The sequence below is a fragment of the Spermophilus citellus genome (assembly GCF_964194105.1).
Source record: "Spermophilus citellus genome assembly, chromosome: 14".
NCBI classification, from domain to species: Eukaryota; Metazoa; Chordata; class Mammalia; order Rodentia; family Sciuridae; genus Spermophilus; species Spermophilus citellus.
The window spans coordinates 102,030,434-102,053,009 of NC_138194.1; the positions used below are offsets into that span (position 1 = coordinate 102,030,434).

At 47.1% G+C, this 22,576-nt stretch overlaps 1 protein-coding gene across 2 annotated transcripts in view; it reads right to left on the reverse strand.

Annotated features, from left to right (window-relative positions):
• Positions 1-22,576, reverse strand: part of TRAPPC9 (trafficking protein particle complex subunit 9) — a gene marked incomplete at its 3' end in the record, with an annotated part of 533,166 nt that overhangs the window by 207,409 nt on the left and 303,181 nt on the right. For both annotated transcript variants that reach the window (XM_081266489.1, XM_081266488.1), the window contains one exon: positions 10,719-10,861. In XM_081266489.1, coding sequence (XP_081122615.1) covers positions 10,719-10,861 — 143 coding nt within the window. The remainder of the gene's footprint in view (positions 1-10,718; positions 10,862-22,576) is intronic.

Genomic DNA, 22,576 nt, shown 5'->3' on the forward strand with positions numbered 1-22,576 from the left:
GGTTTTGATTTGCACATGATCACTACTAAAGATGTTGATCATTTTTTTTAAAATATTTAATGGCACTGTATATTTCTTCCTTCAAAAAGTGTCGGTTTAACTCATTTTACCATTTATCAGTGGGGACTTTTTCCTGTTTTCTGAGTTATTTATATATTCTGGATATTAATCAACTGTCATAAGTTAGCAAATATTTTCTCCCATTCTATAGGTTCTCCATGTTCTTAGTTGCTTCTTTTGCTGCGCTGAAGTTTTTTGATTTGATGCTATTTCATTTGTAAACTCTTGGCATTATTTCCTGAGCTTTAGGGGTCCTATTGAGAAAGTCATTCCAGCATATATGTGTTGGAGTGTGGATCTTATGTTTTCTTCTAGGAGTTGCCTATTTTCTGGTCTAATTCCTAGGTGTTCGATACATTTTTAGTTGGCATTTGTGAAGGGTGAGAGATAAGTTCTAATCTCATTCTTCTACATATGGATAACCAGTTTTCCCAGCACCATTTGTTGAAAGGCTGTCTTTTCTCTATGTTTTTGGCACCTGTGTCAAAGATGAGATGACTCTATCTGTGTGGGCCTGACTCGGTGTCTTCCATTTTTTACCATCGGTATATGTGCCTGTTTCCATGCCACTACCATGCAGTTTTTGTTACTATAGCTCTGTAGTATAATCTGAACCTATGTATTGTTTTTTTCCGCTAACAATAACTTTGGTTATTTTGCATCATTTATTCTTTCAAATGAATTTTATGACTGTTTTTCCTAGTTCTACAAAGAATGTCATTGGTGTTTTGATGGGGATTGATTGCATTAAATGCATATATTGCTTTTGGTAGTATGGCCATTTTAACAATATCAATTCTGCCTGCCTGTGAACCTGGGTGGCCTTTCCATCTTCTAATGTCTTATTTCTTTCTTCAATGTTACATAGTTTTCATTGTAGAGGTCTTTCTACTCCTTAGTTAGATTTATTCCTAGGGTTTTTGTTTATTTGTTTGTTTGTTTGTTTGTTGGGCTATTACGAATGGGATTGTCTTCCTGACTTCTGGCACAGTAGATTCATTCTATACTGCTGTATAGGAAAACCACTGAATTTTGTTTGTTGATTTTGTACCCTGCTACTTTGCTGAATTTGTTTATGAGATCTATCAAGTGTTCTGGTGGAGTTTTTTGGATCTTCTAAGTACAGGAGCATACCATCAACAAACAGTATTAATTTGAATTCTTCTTATTTTCTCTCTTTCATTTCCTTCTCTTGCCTAATAGCTCTAGCTAAAATTTCTAGTACAATATTTAATAGGAGTGGAGAGAGTGGACATTCCTGTCTTGTTCTAGATTGTAAAGGAAATGCTTTTAGTTTTTCCCCATTCACTATGATGTTGAATTTGAATTGTCATATACAACCTTTACAATGTTAAGGTACATTCTATCCCTAGTTTCTTTAGTGTTTTTATTATGAATGGGTCCTAATATAATATATGCTTTCACTACATATATTAAAATAAGTGTGATTTTTTACTTAATTCTATTTATGTGGTGAATTATATTTATTGACCCTCACATGTTGTTTAGTAATGTTATTAAATATTATCATTAAATAATATTATTCCATCCCTGAGACAAAACCACATGGGTCATGATGTACAATCTGAATATGGTGTTGTATATGATTAACTAAAATTTCATTAAGGATTTTTGCATCTAAGTTCATCAGGTATGTTGGTCTGTAGTTTTCTTTCCTTGATGTGTCCCTCTCTGGTGTGGGTATGAGAGTGATACTGGCTTCCTGGGATGAATGTGGTGCTGTTCCAACCCCTTCTAGTTTATGGAATACTTTGAGAAGCATTGGCATTATCTTCTTTAAAGATCTGGTAGAACTCAGTTGAGAATCCATCTGATCCCAGGATTTTCTTTGTGGGAAAACTGTTTATTACTGCTGACATCTCCCTGCTAGTTATTGGTCTGTTTAGGTTTTTCCTTTCGATTTGATCTTTGCATGTCATACATGGTTTTTCAATTTACTGAAGATAAGTTTTCAAAATAGAATTTAATGATCCTCTGGATTTCTGTGGTGATTTCTCCTTTTTCATCTCCAATTTTATTACTTTGAGTCTTCTTCTTCTTTTGGTTAGTTTGGCTAAGGACTTATCAACCATGTCTTTTCAAAGAAGTAAGTTTGTATTTTTTCATAATTCTCAATTTCATTGATTTCAGCTCTGATCTTGATTATTTCCTTCCTTCCACAGGCTTTGGAACTGGTTTGTTCTTGTTTTTCAAGGGCCTTGAGAGGCATCATGAGGTCCTTCATTGGGGTCTTTCTGATTTTCGGACATAGGCTCTCATAGTTATAGACCCCCCTAGAACTAGGCTCACAGCGTCCCAGAGGCTCTGATGTCATATCACTATTCCACTTAAGTCTAGGACTTTTTAATTTCTCACTTGCTTTCTTCTATCACCTATCCATCATTCAAAAGTGTTTGTGCTGTTCATTCTACATGTATCTATATAATTTCTGAAGGTTTTTTTGGTGTTGATTTCTAATTTCATTTCATTATAATAAGATCCAACAAAAGTTATTACTTTTTCGTATTTTTAAAAGTTTTTTGTGACCTAAAATATGCCCTATTTGGGAGAAGATTCCATGAGCAGCTAAGAAAAAAGTGTAATTGGCTGTTGTTGGATCAAATATTCTATATATCTGTAAAGTACATTTGGTTTATCATATTTTTTTGATCGAAAGCATTTTTACTGAATTTATGTCTGCATGACCTATCTATTGGTGAGACAGATGTGTTGGAATCACCCACTATTATTATACTATGGTTTGTCTTTTTTTTTGCAGGGAGGGGGGACATCAAGGATTGAACTCAGGGGTACTTGACCACTACACCACCCTCCCAGCCCTATTTGTATTTTATTTAGAGACAGGGTCTCACTGAGTTGCTTAGCACCTTGCCATTGCTGAGGCTGGCTTTGAACTCTCAATCTTCCTGCCTCAGCCTCCCAGGTCGCTGGGATTACAGACATGCACCATCACGCTTGGCCTGGTCTCTGTCTTTAATAGTGCCTCTTGTATGCAACTAGGTGCACCAACATTTGGGTACTAAATGTATGATGATCATATCCTCTTGTTTGATTGTTCCCTTCACCACCATGAAGTAACCTTCTTTGACTCTTCTGATTAATGTTGACTTGACTTCTACTCTGTTGGATATGAGAGCAACTACTCCTGCTTTATCTTTGGGCTCTATTTGCATGGCATCTCAAGTTCTATCCTTTCACTGTCAGTCTGTAATTGTCTTTGCATGTAAGGTAAATCTCTTACAAAAAAAAACATGTGGTTGGGGCTTGTTTTTTAATTCATTTTGCCAGCCTATGCCATTTAATTAGACAGTGACACCATTAACATTCAACACTATTTTAAAGAGAAGTTTGTTAATTCCTGTCATTTTGACTTATTTCTAATGTTTAATTTGGTCCTGTTTCTCATATGCTTAGCTACTCTTGGTTGACAGTTATTTTTTTTTTTTCAGGATTTGGTATCTATCATTCCAAGCCCTCATGGATTTCAGTGTTTGTGCTGAGAAATTAGAAGTAATTCTGATTGGGTTGCCTCTAAATGTGACCTGACATTTTTCTCTTGAGGCTTTTAAAATTCTATTCTTTTTCTGTATGTTAGGAATTTTAATGTAATGTGTTGTACAGAGGTTCTGTTTTAACCATGTTTGCACAGGGTTATGAATGGTTCCTGTGTCTAGATGCCAATCTAGAAAACTTTTTTATTACTTTCCTGAAGAGGTTATCCATGCCATTAGCCTTCATCTCACAACATTCTTCAGTTCCAGTGGTTCTTAAATTGGTTAACAATGCTATCCCAGAATTCTTGGATAGTCTGGCCATGATTTCTTATTTTCCTCTTCTGTAGTACTGTCTGAATGTTCAAAGCTGGCCACTTTTTCCTTCAACTCTGAGATTCTGTCTGTGGCATGGTCTACTCTACTAGATAGAGTTTCAGCTGAACATTTTATTTGTTGTGTCTTTCATTTCCAAGATTTGTTTGGTTCTTTTGCAGTATCTCAATGTCCTTATTGAATTTCTCATTCATGTTCTCTATTGACTTCCTTAATTCACTGAGTTATTTTTCTGTGTTCACTTGTAATTCATTGATCATTTTTATATTCATTCTTTCGAATTCATTGATATTTTATCCACTTCAATGTCTTTGGAGTCTGTTGCTGATGAATTATAAACTTTACCTTGTTTTTTAAATATATTTCTATTATAATATACTTTATTTAATTTTATTATTTAATTTTTATTTTATGTATCTGTTGGTATGGATTTCTCTTTTCTTTATGTGTGGACCTTTTTTTAGGGCATAGCCATCTCTTGTCAAAATGTCCCAGAGTTAAGTAATATTGAAACCCCTCTTAGGTGTTGTATCCTACAACCTTTCTGTTATTTCTCTATGGTTTTGCTGTAGAAGTGGATGTCCAGGAATGTTACTAGTAGGCTGACCGCTGGTCGTTCCTACATAGGCCTGGTTATTAGTTTGGGTTTCTGTTCTTCTATTCTTTGTATCATTGTATAGCTGAAGTCTAAGTGTGATTAATTTGGCTATGGAGCAAGGTTCACTGTCTTTTGGCTGGTTTTTGTTCAACAGTGGAGTCTACCCTGTGAACCTGTAGTTTCCCTGTAGATTCCCACCACCTTACAAGTAAGGGGGAAACAAATAGTAGCAACAACTGAAGCAAACAATATATGGCATTAAAACAAATACCCAGTGCCTACTATGACATCTGAACACTAGTTATCACAAAAATAGGAATAATGGGGTCAGCAATTGCCAACAGCAAAAACAATAAATAGTCCTGACCTCAATCTGACATTAAACAGCATGTGTCAAGTATGTGATCCATAGTACCAATAACTGCAAGAAAATGAATGGTAGACAGAGAAGTTACATAAACCAAATAGTCTAAAAGATGGCAAAAATACAGTTTATTAAGAGACAAAAAAATGTGTTAGGAAGGTAGAAGAAAGTTTAAAATGTTCACAATGCAAACAGGAAAAAAAAATGCAGAAAAGATGTAAGAAGTAATGATGGTTAAAAAGAAGGAGAAAATTAGAAAAAGCAAATCAAAGAGAGAAAGGGGAGAATTTGTTAATGGGAGAACAAAGGAAGAGAAACAATACAAACAAAAAGCACAAAAAACAAAAATAAATAAACCAAAAATTATAACCCTCAAAATATAAGGAAAAATAACTATCATAAAACTGCTAAAAATGAGGAAAAAAGGAACGGATTGTATTTGTGCATGTGTGTATGTGTATCTCCATGGCAAGCACGCACGCACACACACACACACACACACACACACACAAAATAAAAAAAAGGGAAAAAGGATTCTTAATGAAAAATTAAAGAACTATCTCTGTTGAGGTGTTCAAAACAGTCAACAAGAATGGAGGTCACTGCACATGCCCCGCTGTCCTTTCCGTTTCTTCTTGGGCTGTGTATATATACAGAGACAGAGGACGCACACACAAGTGAGAGAAGGGAGCTTGTCGGTGTGTGTGTGGAGACTGGTTTGCTAACCCCTTTCTAGTGACAAGTTGCTCTCCAAGCTGCCAGCTAGAGTGGCCTAAAACTGAACCTGGCTGAAACAGCTCTCAGCTTCTTTGTCACCAGTATGAGGAAGGACAGAATGGGAAGTATGATCAATTGCAGGTTTGTCCCAGTAGACTGGATGAATACACGCCCAAGGTGAGGCTAGGAGTTCTGTAAGAGGATTTCTGACCGTGGACTTAAGTCTAGTCAGGCATTAGGGACTTTGTTGGGTGATATGTGTTCTGGAGAAATTAGATCTACACAACCCTGGAGGAGCCAGGCAGATGCCGATCTCTGCTAGGAGTCCAGGTATCAGGAGCCTCCCAAGAATTCTACTTGTGGAGCAGGAAAAATAACCCTCTGCACACTCTACTGCCCACAACCCAGCCTTCCCAGGCTTAGTCCATGAGTGTATTTGCCCTTGCCTGTTCAGTTTCCCGACCCTCTTCTGCTGGTCACATGAGCCACCAGACACAAGGGAAAGCAAGTTTCACCCCACTCCATTTCTCTGAACTGAATCACCCTGGGTACAGTCTCCTCTGGTCTGTCTCACTCACCTTCTGCTAGGCACATCCTAAGCCACATGGTAGGTGCTTGCCACAACAGTATGGAAACATTGGCTATGACCTCCTGGCCTCCCGCAGCAGCAAGCAACTGTGGCTTCCTTCAGATGCATCTTGCCTCAGCTGCCTGCTTGTCAGTTGAGAAACACAGAGCACTTTCACACAGCCATTGGCTGTACAGTTAGATCAGCTAAGTTAAACTGCTTTTCTGATCTATGCCAAATTTGCTCTTTGTGGTTTTCCTCTCTGTTGTGTCATCCCTCCCCTCTGCACTATTGCTGCTGCCACAACCAGCTGGGCCCCAATGTGCTGCTTCTTGTTCTCTGTTCCATGCACCTGGATCTCCTAGACTCTAAGAGACTCACTCGGACTGTCACTGTTGAATTCCAGTGAATGCTCACTTTCACCAACCTCATTGAGAACCAGTTTTCCAGGGCTTGAATCCTGAGCCATGGAACTTGAAATGCAGCCTGGACTTTATAGTTCACAGTCCTAACTGATCTTCTGGTCTTTTGACATTCTACCAAAATCACCCATTAAGCTCTGCTTACAACAATATAAAGCTTTTCCAGTTTGCATCTCTAAATGTGTCAAAATTCCTCCCACAAATTCTAAAAAGTTCCAAAAATTTCATAACCACATGATCAGGTTAGACACAGCAATGACCCCACTCCCTGAACTAATTTCTGTTTTAGTCAGCTTTTTTGCTACTATAACCAAAAGACCTGAAGCGAACACTTTTGAGGCAGAACATTTTATTTGGGGCTCATGGTTTTTAAGAGTTTTTAGTCCATAGACGGTCTGCTCCATTCCTTGGGGACCACAGTGAGGCAGAGCATCATGACAGAAGTGTGTGACATTTCCAGGAAGAAACTGGAAACATGGCACCAGGAAGCAAAGAGAGAGCTTCCCTCCCCACAGACAAAATATAAACCTCACTGGCATGCTCCCAATGACCCATCTCCTCTAGTCACATCCACCTGTCTATCCTTAACCCCCAGATGATCCTTATCAAAGGGTTAACGCACTGATTAGGTTAGAAATCTCACAACCCCATCATTTCACCTCTAAGCTCTCTTGCCTTGTCTCACTCTGAGCTTTTGGGAGACACTTATATCTAAACCATAATACTGACTTTATACATTCTTTTTTCATAATTTCATTGATACCTACACTTTATTTCTGCTGTTTGCTCTGAGTACATTGAGCTCTTCTTTAATACAGAAGCCAAATCACTGATTTTAAGCCATTCACCTTTTCTACTAAAATAGTTTACTATTCTATGACTATTAGGTGGAATTGGTTAACAGGATTATCTAAGTTTGCTATAGTTTTCTGGGGTTTTGTTCTTTTAATTGTTTCTTTGTATTTGTCTACTTGTTCTATCAAATATTAAGAGGGGGAAAAATCCCAAAATATCCAACTACAATGTGCAGCTATGCATTTATCCCCTCAGTATGTCTGTTTTATTTTGAAATTCTGTTTTTAAATACACTTGCATTTTGGGCTACTTTCATTACAAATTGTCTTATCTGCCTCTTTTTATGCTGAAAGAGTATCTGAATAATGTTAATATACTCACACCAACTTTCTAATATTATTGTTTAGTTTGAGGTTTTTTATTTTTGTTTTTTGGTACTGGGGATTTAGGCCATCGTTGCTTTACTGCTGAGCTACATTCCCATTCTTTTTTATTTTTTTCTTTTCAGACAGGTTATTGTTAAGTTGCTGAGGTTAGCCTTGAACTTGCAATCCTTCTGCCTCAGCCTCCTACGTTGCTGGGAACATAGGCATTCACCACCATGCCAAACCAGATGCATGATGTTTTCCCCTACCTTTTAACTTTTACACTACACGCATTCAATGTCATTTTCTTGTAAAAAGGCATTTTACTTTCTCTGATTCTAAATACACTTCCTGCACTTCTTGAGATGCAGGTGCAGGCCTATCACATTGCTATTGGTTTCCTACTTGACTAAATGTTCCTTGTTCCACTCTTGATACCTCTTCCTCTTTGGTTGAATTGGATATTGCTAATATTCCATTTTATCTCTTGTACCCTCTTGTCCACACCTAGATGGCTGCTCTGGAGAGTGCCACATGCCTGGTACCTCTGCACTCTCACCTCATACAGCAGCCTGGCACCTTGCGTGTAACATTAGCACTTCTAGCACCCACCCATTCTTTTAAAGAAATTACGAATGAGAGGAACAAACCCTTTTGTTCTGTATTCGCTTATTCACTGTTTCTTGAGCTCTTCCCTCCTTTGTGTACGTTCACATTTCCTTTTAGTGCTAATTCTGCCTGATGTGCACTGTGCTCCCCCCCACCTCCTACCCCAGCCAGTGGCTCATACAGTGCCTGTCACTTCAGAGGTGGTGGCTTAAAGCGTAAGTGAATGTATTCCCAGGACATTTGGCAAATGCTTTCCCAGAAGTACCTGGAAGGTACACAGAACCCACGGAGAGAACAGCCCCCTCTGCTTGACTATGCTCAGGAAAACCCTACAGGAATGATAACATACATCTCCAGGGCAAGCAGATATTTCCCAAAAGGTTAAATCAAAGAACGACAGTTTAAGAAAGAGAGAGGTTTTAGAAAAAGAATGTGGCACAAGCTCCCGGAAGTCAACGCGCTGAGCAGGGGAGGTGAGGAGCAAAGCCGCTCTGCAGGGCGGGTGGCGGCCAGGGCGAGGCCCGAGTTGTGGGCATTGCACACATCTTAGGGGGGCTCTGGTCCTGCACCTCACGAGCACTGGGAACCTGTGCAAGGGCAGCCATGGGGGACATTCGTACTTAAGGGACTCTGCACAAAAAAGACTGCAGGCAGGGGATGCCTGGGCCTCTTCCCACAGCAGCAAAGATACAGCAGGACATCTAGGAGGGACACACAGGGTCATCCAGAGATGCTGGAGAGGGCACGTGGTGATAAACTAGATGTAGGGATAACAGAGGAGGATTAGAAGTCAAACCTCAATCCTAAGAGCAGGGGACAGAAACACATGGGCCAGAAGAACGGAGGGAGGGCCGTGGGCCAGAGATCAGGATCCAACCCCATGTCAGCTAAGGACCAACCTGTCCAGATCTGTCCAAAGACCACCACGTGGCAGAGTTTCTCCTCAACTTAAATTGCCATTTGGAACCACAGGGGCCATGATGTGGAATCCAGGCATCAACAGGGGAAAAAAGAGCCCAGGAATAACCTGTGCCATTTCGAGGATTATTTATATGGGTGACGTCAGCAGGAGGTGAGGGACCAGGACAGAAAGGCGCAGCAGGGTTATGCACAGGGAGACTGGCACACCCTAACAGCCCCAGCAGGGTCCTGGCCAAGCCTCCCAGGGACGAGCGCTCTAGGCTCTGTACAAATTCAGAGCAGAAGCCAGACTTGGCAGCAAAGCCAGCCACTGTACACACTGCAAACATGACAGGGGATGAAAGGTGACACCAAGAGGCCCATCCACACCATTAATTTTTTGCTGATGGTTTTCTCCAATGGCTGAGAAGAAAAAGTCTTTCCCCTACACCAAAATCACACTTATTATTTGGGGCTTTATCAACTTAAATGGACTTTGATGTCAACATTAACATGGACAAGAACATACCTCTATTTTACACAGAAGAATAAGGGAGACAGATGAGGGCACTGCCTGTGGGATACTCTTCACCAACGGCCTGCAGGGGTTTCAGGTCAGACAGGCAATGTCTGTCACCACTGCTCCTTAGCTATTCAGAACAAATACTCCTGTCCCAGCCCCCCTCCCCAGAAATGAGCAAGGCACAGCTGAGCCAGAGAACCTGGTCGAGTTCAGCAGTGACAGGCACCTGCTCCCTAGAGCCTGCACAGGCCCAAGTTCCTCGGCTCTCCAGTTGCGGGGGCTCCTCCCAGGCTTCCTGAGCCCACTACTCCACTGTACCACAAGTCAAAGTTTGGAATGAGAAATCATCACTCTCCCACCTGAGAGAAGAATATCCCTAGCACCTCTTGCCACTTCTAGCCTTGAAGCAGACAAACCAACCAACTCCTTTCCCCTGAAGGGAAATCAGGATAGGAAAAGGCAGGCCCAGAGAGAGTCACTGAGCAAGAAGGCCTCCCTGGGCAGGAATGACCTGACACTCCCTGTACATGCTGGGAGCTGCGTACAATGCTGGACATTGGGGCTATTAAAATAAATAAATAAATAAATAAAAGAAAAAAGAAAAAAAGCATTACGCTCAGTGGGCACCAGAAGTAGCATAGACAGAAATTCTAGGCTCATCCAGGGGCCCCCAAGACATGTAGCTCTCTCTCAAGCCCCTGTTAACAGCAGAGGTGACCCAGGTCAGAGAAAGGCACCTAAACAATTAGGTCCATACAAAGGAAGGCCAACAGAAGCCCAGCAAGCCCACCCACCTCCCAGCACCTTCAGAATGGAGAGAACCTGACCCGGAGAGGCTAATTAAGCACCCTGGCCCCACAGTGCCTGTCAGAAGGGCAGCCAGACTACAGTGAACCAGAGGCTGGTATTCCAAATGCAGTGCTGTCAGACTCACAGGGACAACAGTTACCTGGTTGCTGGGAGTGTGCTGACTCTGGTGAAAAACACAGACGGCTCGACTTCCACGTGCAGCCCCAGGGAGAGGCTCCGGTAATACCCTTCAGCATGGCCTGGGCCTCCTGAGTACTTGAAATTCAGGATGGCTTCCAGAGTCTGAAAAGACATAACCTGTAACGAGTTAGTGCTCCCAAGCTGGCCGGGCTCCTTGCCAGGAGCTCCACCCACAAAGATTCTAGAGTGCACCCCTGCACCCAGCAGGCTCTCAGCCCAGCTGAGGCCAGGCACCTGGCACCATCTTTCCTGTGTCACCCCACTGTCCACACAATCTTCAGCCTGGATATGCCACAGAGGGGATTCCAGAACTTATTCTGTGGCCGGATGTAGCACTTAGGAGAGGAGAGCACAGTGCAGTGAGCATCACCTAAAGACACAAATCAGCCAGGGCGGGGACAGGCCAGCATCCGTCCACCGCAGAGGCAGTGTACCAGCCTGGCTCCCAGTGAGTGAGAGGCAGCCAACAGACCCCTCACCCCACGTCCTTAGCCCACAAAGATGAAGTCAGGGCCGTGCCCCTTGGGAGCAACACGGTGTGGCATCCTCCCACTGGCAGCAGAGCACCTCGCAGAGGTGCCAGTGCTACCCACGTGGGGGAGAAGGGACCCGTGGGAGGTCATGGAGTATCAGAGGTGGGGTGGGGCCCCACATGATAGTGAGGACCCCTCCCCAGGACCCTGGACAGGAAGCCGTTCCCACTCCTCCCAGGCTGTTCTCCAGGAGTCTTCCCTGGGCGCCCAGACCAGGGTGGGTGGGCAGGCAGGAAAGCAGAAGCCGTCTCCCTCAGTGGTCAGTCACCACCACTGGGAAAACAAGACACCAAAACTCCCGCCAGGTCCCCACAGGGTCCTTCCTTCCTATGGGGGAAAATCTTAAGGTGATGAAGGAAGGGCAGCACTGGCCACGGGCACAAACCAGATCGGCACACACCATTCTCTGGGGTAAGGAAGAAAAGGGCCAGATCCAGGATGCCACACCAACACCACTGGAGACAGCAAGCCTCTGGGACAGGGCAGGACACCGCGCAGTCACAGAACCCACCACAATGTGGGCAGGGACAGTCAGCTGTGGTGCAAAGGGCAGGGACCCTGAGAAAGCCCACCACTGAGACTGGGGACCGGCCAGGGAGCAGGGAACCCTGCCTGTCCCTGCCTGCAGCCTAGAAACCCCTTGGGAGGAGAGAGGTGGGGCGGGTCTATCATGGTGCTGTGTGCAAAGAGAAGGGCAAGCAGGGTTGGGGAGATATCATGGGAAGAGCAGGTGTCCTGCACCTGGACTTTCTTCACCCTTCCCCAAGCCAGCACAAGGCAACACGAGAGAAATCTGCAGCCTGCAAGGCACAGAGTAACCATAGCAACAAGAACTACAAACCCAGCCAACTCCTGACTGAAAGGGTGCAGCTTTCCACCACCACCCAAAGAGGCCCAGCAGACTGCGGCCTGGGGCCAAGTCCAACCCCGGGCTGTTTCTGGACGTCTGGAAGCTAAGAACAGTTTTATATCTTTTAAAACTGGGAAAACAAAACAAAATAAAGGTAATTCCTGGGCCACTAATAACCCTGGTGGAAAGTCCCAGAAGCGGAGTGAGGCCACAAGTGAGGCACCACACACAGCCTGAGCTGCAGTCCAGGGTAGCAGGTCCGGATGGGGCCTCCAAGCATGTGCTGCGGCGTGAGGATCTTCTCCCCTGGCCTGCCAAGACAGTTTGGAGTCCTGTTTCCAAGGGTCTGGAGGGAGGATGGCACCACCTGCCTTCTTCCCTGGGCTGCGGGGTCACGCTGTGACCCTGGCAAGGTGCATTCAGCCCGCAGTCACGCTCCTGGTGACCTACTGCTCTGCCAAGAGGACACGCCACAGCAGCAGGGTGCTTTAAAGTAAAGGAAGTAGCCCGTGTGTGCGTGGTGGGTAGGGTGGCACGCCAAGGACTGACTCCACCAGGCTGCTACAGGGGCCCGGGACAGGAAGGACTCCTGGGAAGCTGGCCACACAGCACTATGAGACCTGGGGCTCCTCGTCTCGCCTCTCTCAGCCTCAGCTTCTCAACTCCTGAGTGGGGAGCCAACATTAATGCCCACCTCCCCAGGCTTCATTGAGGATCAATGAAAAAACAGGAGTCACCACTGAGGACACTCCTTCGTTCCTCGCTACCTGACCCATCTGGGGCCCGACGGCAACATGGCTCAAAATAGGGAGAAATGAGTTTTAGTCCTCTCTCTTTAATTCTTTTACATTTTACTGTGGGAAAATAAACCTAACAAAAGTCACCATTTTAGGTTCGCATACACTGCTGACAAACAGTGACCGCCACCACCCTCCAGCACATCTTTACCTTCCCAACTCTGTCCCCCCTGGCCCTGGCCACTCTCCTCCTGGGTTTGATGTTGTGCCGCCTCACGCAGTGGAATCATAGAGTCTGTCCTCCTGTGGCTGGCGTGCTTCACTTAGCAAAGTGTCCTCGAGGGTCACGCACGTTAGTCTGTGCCGATTCCCCATGTGAAGGCAGAGTGACACTCTGTGGAATGGCTGAGCCCCCGTATCCCCCACTCATCAGCCAGCAGGCACTCGAGCGGCCTCCGCCTCCTGGCTCGCGTGGGTGACGCGGCTGTGAATAGGGTGTGCAGATGCCAGGACTGCTGCCGGCTCTCCGGGGCAGGCAGAAGTGGCATTCTGGGAACACGCGGTCCTTCCTCACTGGACTCTGAGAACTGCCACACGGCCGTCCGTGGCAGCTATGCCATCCCTCACTCCACCAGCTGTCCTCTCCCTCGCCGATGATGGCTCTGCCTCTGGTCCACGTCCCCCTGGGGCAGTGAGGGATGCCTTGCTGTGGCTCGAGGCCGTTTCCCTGAGGGCAGGAGACACTGAGCACCTCTTCAGTTCTCTCTGGCCTTTTGTGTCTCAATGAAGAAACATCTGTTCAGATCCTTTGGTCCTATCTTCAAAGCTCATCATTCCAATTCACCTCCTGCCCCTCAAGGTACCTCCATAACTGTGTTCGCAGGAGTCCTTCAAACCTGCGTGTCCAGAGCTGTCTTCCTGACCCTCTTACCACACAGACGTACTCCTCCTGGGAGGCCCAGCCCTTCTCCCTACTCACCATGTGCTCAGTGAAACGGGTTTGGTTTCAATAATCAAGCATCATATTTCGGCCTCGCTAAAACCCCAAATCATGTTGCCATGGCCATGTGCCCAAAGCATGGTCCCAACTGCAGAGGGCTGCTGGTTTCATGTGGACAGTTCCTAGACCCTTTGAAATCACACTTGCCATCGGCAGAAGGTGCAGACTGCACATACCCCCCAGAATGCCTTCCTGGGAAGACTCAGGGCGGCTGGCTCCCCTGGTTGGTCTATTCTTTCTTCTTCCTTTCCAAACACTTCTAGGTGTCTCCTCCGCACCAGGTTCAATGGAGAAGAGGTGGCCCTGATCTCAGAGAGCTCAGGAGAGCCAAGGGTGTAACACTGGAATAAACCAGTTAATACCAGCTCCAGTGCAGGCAGCGGCCAAGGGGATGAGTGGCTATGGAACCAGAATCTGCCAGGAGACGGCCACGCTGGCTTTTTTTGCTTTAGGAGGTGACTTAGGTCACCTCAGAGAGCACTGTGGGAGAAGTCACCTGGGGAGGGGGAGTAAGACAGAGACAAGCAGTTGCCAAGTACCACCTAGGGAAGAAGGGACAGTCTGTGTTCCTGCTGCCGGGGACTTGCTGCCCCCTCCCAGAGAGAACACGGAAGAGCAGCTCCAGGGCGTCAGCTTCATGAAAGCCACAGAAAGACAAGTCTTAGCGGCACTGTCACTGCCTTCCTCGCGGTTCAGAGGAAAGGAGCAGAGGTCTCCTCGGCCGGGTAAACGTGGAGGACGTCAGTAAGACAGCAGAGTGGGCTGCAGTGGCAAGACAGGGTGTCCAGGCTCTTCAGAGCAGCAGGAAGCCAAGCCCGGCTCTGCTGAGAACCCCCCTGAGAACCTCAGCCCTCACCTCCAGAGAGGACTGCCACAGAAATCAGGAGAACAAACATGAAAATGGCACTGCACTTCCTGGGCGTCCTTCACTGGTTTTTCGTGCTGAAGTGAAAGGTCATCCAGCACCTCTCAGTACCAGGCTGCAGGAGGTGACTTGCCCACTCTGACTGCAATATCCTGACAAGCCCTAGCAGGGGCTCTGCGCCGCCCACCCTCACAGAGGTGGCACGTCTAGGGCTTGAACACAGCACTACCTGAACCACAGCCGTCCCCTGCGTCGCAGGGAGCGGGTGCTCAGGCGCCCCACCGCCTGCTGCCCTCAAGGCGCTCAGGTCTAGTAAAAGAAACAAACCAAGACACCTCTACAGAACAGCCGGCCTGCTGTGTCACAGGTAAGTGTTGGGATGCTGGAGGCACTGAGGACAAAGGACTGCCCGCCTGTGGGCAGGCACTGGACAGGAGGAGCAAACCAGGAAGGAGCGGGACTGGGCAAGGCAGGGGCTGAAAATGGACAAAGACAAGGCTAAAACCTACTTACTGAAAATATTATCAGGGTAACGATCCTGTTAGGCTATTCAAGAAAGAAGAAGGAGCAGGCCAGCGACACGGAGGCAACAGTGAGCACCAGTGCAGAGGCCGCAACAGGGGCCAGGAGAGGATGGGCACGCAGCTCCAGGCAACAGGCTTAGCACTCAGGCTCAGAGGACTCGCACGCCCACATGGGCTGAGGAGGAGCAGAAGACCCAAAGAGCCTCACTCAACCAGAGACGTTCCTAAGAGAAACCCCACGCTCAGATGGTTTCCCACCTGATCCATCAAGTACATGCCACAAAGAACACCAATTTTATATGCACATCTTCAGAAAACAGAACGGAGAAAACTGCCCCCTTATTTTTATCAGTTCCAAATATCAAGATCAAGTAGAGTTTACAAGAAAAATATTCATGAGGACTATATCCCTCAAGAATTTAAATGTAAAAAAATCCTTAAGTAAATACTAGTGAGAAAAGCTCGGTAGTATGTGAGATGGATCATACGTTGTGTCCAATTCTTATCACAGGAAGGCAAGGTTAGCTTAATCTTTAAACATGTAATCAATATCACTCACTATACTAACAGACTATTAACAAAGAAAAAAGGTATATAATATATAGCTTCAGAAAAGGCAGTTAACAAAATTCAAACTCCATTTATGACTTTTTAAAAGCACTAAGCAACTTAGGCATAGAAAGTACACTCCTCATCTCTGCATGCATCCATGAGAAACTCACAGTAAAAACCATACTCAATGGCTGATAACAGAATGCTTTGCAACTAAAACTCCAAAATAAGGCAAATGTATAGCTATTACTTCTATCAACATTGCACTTGAGATCCTAGTGAATTCAACATGTTAAGAAATTAAAGATATGCATGTTTAAAAAGCAGTAATAATACTGTTCAAAGACAGTGTGATCATGTCAAAAAAAAAAGTCCTAAGAAACTAGTGGAACTCTTGCAAATTGCTGGTGGTAATGTAGAACAGTACAATGGCTTGGAAAAGCACTAACAATTCCTTGTGAACTTAAACCTACAATTAACACATTACTACTCAGCAATGGGACTCCTACCAAGAAAAATAAGGATAGATACCCCCACACACAGAAATACACATAAGTAAATGTCCACAAAAACTTTATTCATGATAGTCCCAAACCAGAATCAACCTCAAAGTCAGGAACAGACAGGTGACTGGATGAACAAACTAGCATAATTATAATATAGGTTACTACTCTGCAACAAAACGGTCCAAATTACTAACACGCACAGCAGTATAGAAAAATCTCCAGGTCATTATTCTGAGTGAGAAGCCAGAACCCAAAGAATCTCCACTGCATGCCCAGATGTTCAAATACTAGAGAGGTCAGTCTTCAATGACAACAGAACCAGAGCTGCTCGGACTACAAAGGAGTCTGGGACACCTAGGGGTGACTGGATATCCCCCACCTCGATGGCAACAGTAGTCACATGGGACATAGATTTGCCAAAATCCAGCTCAGTTTAAGAATTCAAATTACATGCAGTAGAGTTGATTTGTGTTAGGCACACAGTCATCTGTAGACGTGAGTCATAGTGACAGGTACCATGTACTTGTGAAGACAAACGTGGAGCATGGAGGGGCTTTGGGCGCAGATTCGGGAGTTTCAGGTTCTGCAGCAGACGTACATGAGCTTAAGGCTCTAGGTAACCTTGCCAAGTCATGCCCACCCCTCCAGCTCTCAATATCCTCACTCAGAGTCCGAGGGTTCTGCCAGATACTACCTAAGATCTTGATCAGCTCTTCTGCGAGCTGTTGGTGCTTACCCTGGGCTATTAATCTAATGTTCTATAATTTCTAATGTATCTAAGGCTATTGCCAGGGAAAACCAATCACATATCCCTAGCCAATTTAAAAGTATAAGCAGATCTTTGATTTTTAAAGACCCCAAGTGAACCTGTCACCACAAATTTCCTTCTGCTCTATTTCTGAAATGACATAAAATTAATAGCGGTGATGTGGTCCACATAGTAAGTCAGGACCAGCAGCTTGGGCAAGTCCCCCCAAGAGATCAGCCCAGCAGTTTACCTAAGGTCAGGAAAACATGCATACAATGAAAGCCACACCACTACTTTCCAGCTAATAAGACTTTTGGCCAAAGTCTTTCTTCAGTGCTAATTGTGCCTTAAAGATGCCAAGTAGCTACAAATTAACTGGCACATCCATGATGATGTAGAAACGGATTTGGGCAATATCAGCCATCAAAACAGCTCCAACTCAGGAGGTCCCAGGGCCCCACGGTGGCTGAGAAGGGCTAGGCCTCAAGGTTCAGAAGAGGTAGTAAGTGGAGGAGGCAGGAAGGCTGGGCTTGGGTGCCAAGGAGAGGAGCAGATCAGAAACCAGAGGCTAGCCTTCACATGGACCACTTCCTGGGCAGTGGACAGGTCAGACCCCAGACACCACAAACCTCAGCCACACAAAGGGCAGTCATGCCCACCACACACTTATTCTCAGGCCAGTGCTCTCTCTAATAATCCTTTGCAGGGTCTCCAAGGAAAGTCCCTCACTACCTATATATGCTGCATGGGCATCCTGCCCTGGCTCTCAGAGCACCAGCCACACTTGAGATCATGGACTATGGTCAAGGGAAATGCATTCACATCATCTAAGCCTAATGTGTAAAAATGGCATTGGCCAGGATGGCTCACTGCCGTCCCCTCTGAGGTCCACATCGTCCTCCGCCCATCTCACGTAGGTAAGTGCTTTCATTGGTTTTGATAATGTGCCCACAACCAGACAGCCACAGAGACAGACACAGCGGGGCCCCCACCACACACGCTCAAGGTATTTTGAGATGAGTTCTACCTGGGCCGACAGTAGGACACCCGAGCCCCTAGAGCAAAGCCTGGGAGATGGCAGAGGGCTCCCAGAAGACTCCAAGGACACTGAGCACCAGGGGAAACCATGGAATTCCATGAAAAGAATTTTACATCCAGGAACTCTCTGAAAAGTTGAAACACAAAATGTGTCCTTTCCAGCCAGCTGCTAATGCATAGGCCTATGAGCCCAGTGACTCGGAGGTTAAGACAAGAGGGTCACAAACTCGAGGACAGCCTGGGCAAATTAGTAAAACCCGTCTCAAAATAAAACACAAAAAGGGCTGTGGTGTCCCTCAGTGGTAGAGTGCTCTGGATCCAAGCCCCAGTGCTGCAGGGAGACAGATGCCCTCCATCCAGGTGTGGGACCACTGAGGCGCCTTCCCCCTTAAGTTCTCGTTTGGGCCCCGGGAGCCACAGTGCGCCCTTGTCTTTGGTGTGGGCACGCTGTGCTTCTCTTTGCTGTGGGTGTCTAATGGGCTGTCAGCTTTGTCACTGCTCTGAAACTGTCAGCTTTTGGCTTTGCCCATTTTCTCCGACGCCTGGAGCTGGCACAGTTTGCGGCACAGAGTGAGTGCTCTGCAGATGCTGCTGACTAACGGGCTCAACACGTATGGCATCAACAGAGTGTCTTACGCATATTCGGCCCCCCATGTCTGAGCCTGGCCTTACAGAGCTCCCATCTGTCCGGCTGCTTCCACCTGGCAAACTCCTCCTTGGTCATCATTAGGTTTCTGCAGATGGCTTGTATCAGCGGGCAGCTTCCGGCTCCATGGGTTCCAGATGCCCTAGTGACACCGGGGCAGGGCACCTTCCCGTCATGCTTAGCTGGCCATACTGCAGCACAAGGCTTGGACCCAGGAGAATCCGTGCTCTCTGAGGGTAGAACTCAGATCCTCCAGGGCAGGTGCTCAACACATCTGTGTTCAACCTAAGATACAGCACGTCCCCAGAACCTCTGAGAAAGGAGGAGCTAGCCCTGGCACTGCGGGCACTGCTCTCGGAGCTTCAGGGACTTTCGGTCTTATCACGGAGTTACACAGGCATTCTTACCTAAAAAGCATCACTTTCCAAGAAAGAGAGAAGAAAAATCTGCCACAAAGCTCAAAGCCAGATCTGTCTGACCCCAGAGATCCTGATCTTCCTGCAACACACGTTGTGGCCTGAAAATCCCAGGGAGTGGGTCAGAATGGGACCAGGAGTCGAAGCTGATGGTGGACGCCTTCTTTAGAACACTGACACAGATGTACATGGGGCAGAGGAAGAGGCTCTCGAGACAGCAGCCAGTGGGCGGGGACGTCACCGTCCGGCTGAAGAAGGGGCAGTGGGTTCTGCAGACTGCTAGAGGGTGAGGCATCAGAACTGATCAAGAGATTGTACACTGAGTGGGACAGAAAATGGGGTGGCCTTTGTGGGCAGGAGCTCCCGCTGCAGGAACTGGAAGAGCGAGCTGTGAGCACTGAGTAGGGGCAGAATTAGGCCAAGTGGGCATGGCATGAGGGACCCTAGGCTTCAGCTTGGGACAGGTAAAGTGTAAAATCCCCAAGGGCTGCCATGCAGACAGCAGGGTATCAGAGATGGAGCCCAGGACAGGATGGCTATTGAGTCCAGGGGACAGACACAGTCTGCAGGTGTGGAGGGCAGGAGCCAGACTGGGCCCTAGAGCAGACTCCAGGGCCCTTCTGAAGAGGAGATGCTGCACTGTCTTCAACAACACCACAGTGACACAGCTGTTTGTCACACGCCCTTCAGTCCCCTTGCCATGGGCCATTCGGCACTTGAGGCTAGGCACGTGTCCTTGCTACACACTGCAAGAAGCAGAGCAAAACAGCAAGCAGACTGCTGCTCAGGCCGACTGCCACTTCCTGCTGAACTTCTGGGCAAGGGGTCAATCTGTGTGCAGCCCCCTTCTCACCTGAGCTAGCAGGAAGACACAGCCAACTGGTACCGGAAAGATCCCTAGAGGAGAGCCCGGCATTTGGAAGGAGAGCCAGGAGCGCCTGTTAAAACTAAGCCATACTCGACACTGAGAAAGGAGGGAGTTACTGGGCACGAGAGAATCACAGAATCAAGAACAAGGAGACAATCTCCAGACCTACCCCTTACTCTAGCCACAGGTAACACCCACAAGTGTCAAACTCTGTCCCCACAGTCTTGGGTCTTCACGTGCACACCCGCACGCAAACACACCTGGTGCTCCTGCTGTGTGTGCCCGAGAGCATTGCTGAAGCTGGAAGAACCTCACTACCAGCCCCCACCAGCCTGCCCTCCACTAACCGCCCTATCTGGTGCCTCCTCCCTACAGCTCCCAGACCTCAGCTAGGAGTCTGTCTCTCCGTCCTTTGTCACCATTACACCCCATACACGTCTCATCCTACCAGAGCAGACTTTCATCGTGAGACAACAAGGCACATAAGAGCCACGTCACAAGGCTGTGAGGAAAATGGGAACACGGTCACCAGACCAGAGCTGCCCAGTGCCAGTCTGCCACACATTTCCATTCACTCTGTAACAGTGCTCCATGGGCGGGGACCTGAATCCCACAGGACACACCCTGAGCTGGGCTGCAGGCCAGGAGGATGGGCAGAACCAGATGCCCCCAGAGAAGCGGGCGATGGCAATAGTGGGACACCGGCAGGCTACATCTGCACCTCAGGACCACGAAGAGCACACAGAGAGGACAACCTCCAGGGAAGGACCCATCAACCCGGGGTGTGTGGATGATGGACACATGGCCTCGGCAGCCATTCAGAGGGAGGCAGCCCGTCCTCATTCAGCAACAACCATGCAGGCGTGATGGGGGCCAGGTAGGACCAAAGCCAACTCAGTATGAAAGCAGAGAGGGAGTGGGGCAGAGCCGTCTTGGAGGGGCCACGGTGCATCAAGAACTGCTCTCCTGTTGTCAGACCCATGTGCCCAGGCAGCTCCCACCTCATGGCAGGAGAGAGGGGCTTATCCTCGAGCCACACAGCATGTGCTCCCCTCACAGACCCCAAGCGGCTGCTTCAGAATGGCCCACCTCCCAGCTGGACCATGGCCTATCAAAAGGCTACCAGGAACTTCCTCCTCAGACCTGGTGCCTGCACTGTCAGGGAACTCAGGACACATCTGTGGGAGGGACCAGGGACACTGACACAAATCCACATCTCAAAACACCAGCCCAATGTGGAGTGATCGCCAGGATCCCATTCAGGGATACCCCTGTGGAAAGGAGACTGTCTCTGGACTCGTCAGCCATCATCCCTGGGGCTGGCGCACCTGCATTCAGTCCCTAATAGCTCTCTCGCCCTGGCTGGAAGCCTGAGAGCACTGCTGGCCCGACAAGACCCTGGCCTCTAAACCAGGGTTGAAAACACGGAGATCCTTTACTTACGTGGTTGAGCTGAGATTATAGCTTCACCTGAGAGTTGTATAAGATCAGCGGGGCTTAATTTGCAGAGGTCACAATGTTTGAGTAAAAAGTCAGTTCTTATTTCGGAGAGCTGTGAGTATACCAGATAAATAGTGGAAGGAATTCATAATAAATATATTAATTATTACCCACTTTTTATAGGTAAGGAACCTATGCTCCAACGTGCCCAATAGTTGAGTAGTTAATATGACAGATACATCTACATGTAAGCCCATATTCTACCCCTTAGCCACAGAAAGCCCTTCATGTGAGGAACTGGGGTCAGGGCATCTGTGCAAACGAAGGCTCAGTGTGGGGGTGCTCTGCTCCACTCTGCTCTGTCTGCAACACTCACCACGTGCCAGCCACACCTCCCAGAGGTATAGGTTGCAGTACCTGGATCAGACCTGCTCACCAGAGTGGCTCTTGACCCTGGACAACTGGCTCTGTGGCCATCGATAAGTTCTACTCTGACTTTTTTGTTGATTTCTTCATTGAACAACTACAAGGGCTGCAGGTTCCAATATGACTCCACCCCTGGCAACACTCAAGGGACCATCAAGGAGACAAAGGAATGTTGTGATCAAAAGAAACCATGTCCATCTTCCAAGAGGAAGAACCCAGCAACATGAAGCAAGGTGCTGCAAAGGCTGAATATGCTGTGGAATCCACAGGTGCCTTGAGAATTCTAAGACTCGCCCCAAAGGGTGGAGCCACAGGAGTCACCATCCCTTCCTTCTCCTCTGCTGACAGCCCATGAACGTAAAGAGAAGGAAGCACCAAAGCCTGAGAACACCTTCAAGATTGCCAACAACCCCCAGTCCGCATCCACTGCTCAGCACCCAATCCCCACCAGCCAAGAATGTCCACCACAATGGCGGCCTGGTAGAGGTCTGGCGGCCTCAGTGCACACCCACAATGCTTCTCAGGAAATGGAAGGCGGCCCCCTGACAAAGTGAAGGTTGATGGTCCTGCTCAGAACATCACTCTTACAACCACCTACACTACCAATGTCAGTGGTCAAGTGGCAAGGTCATCGTGACCTTAATGAGCACACACTGACAAGCCCTTCT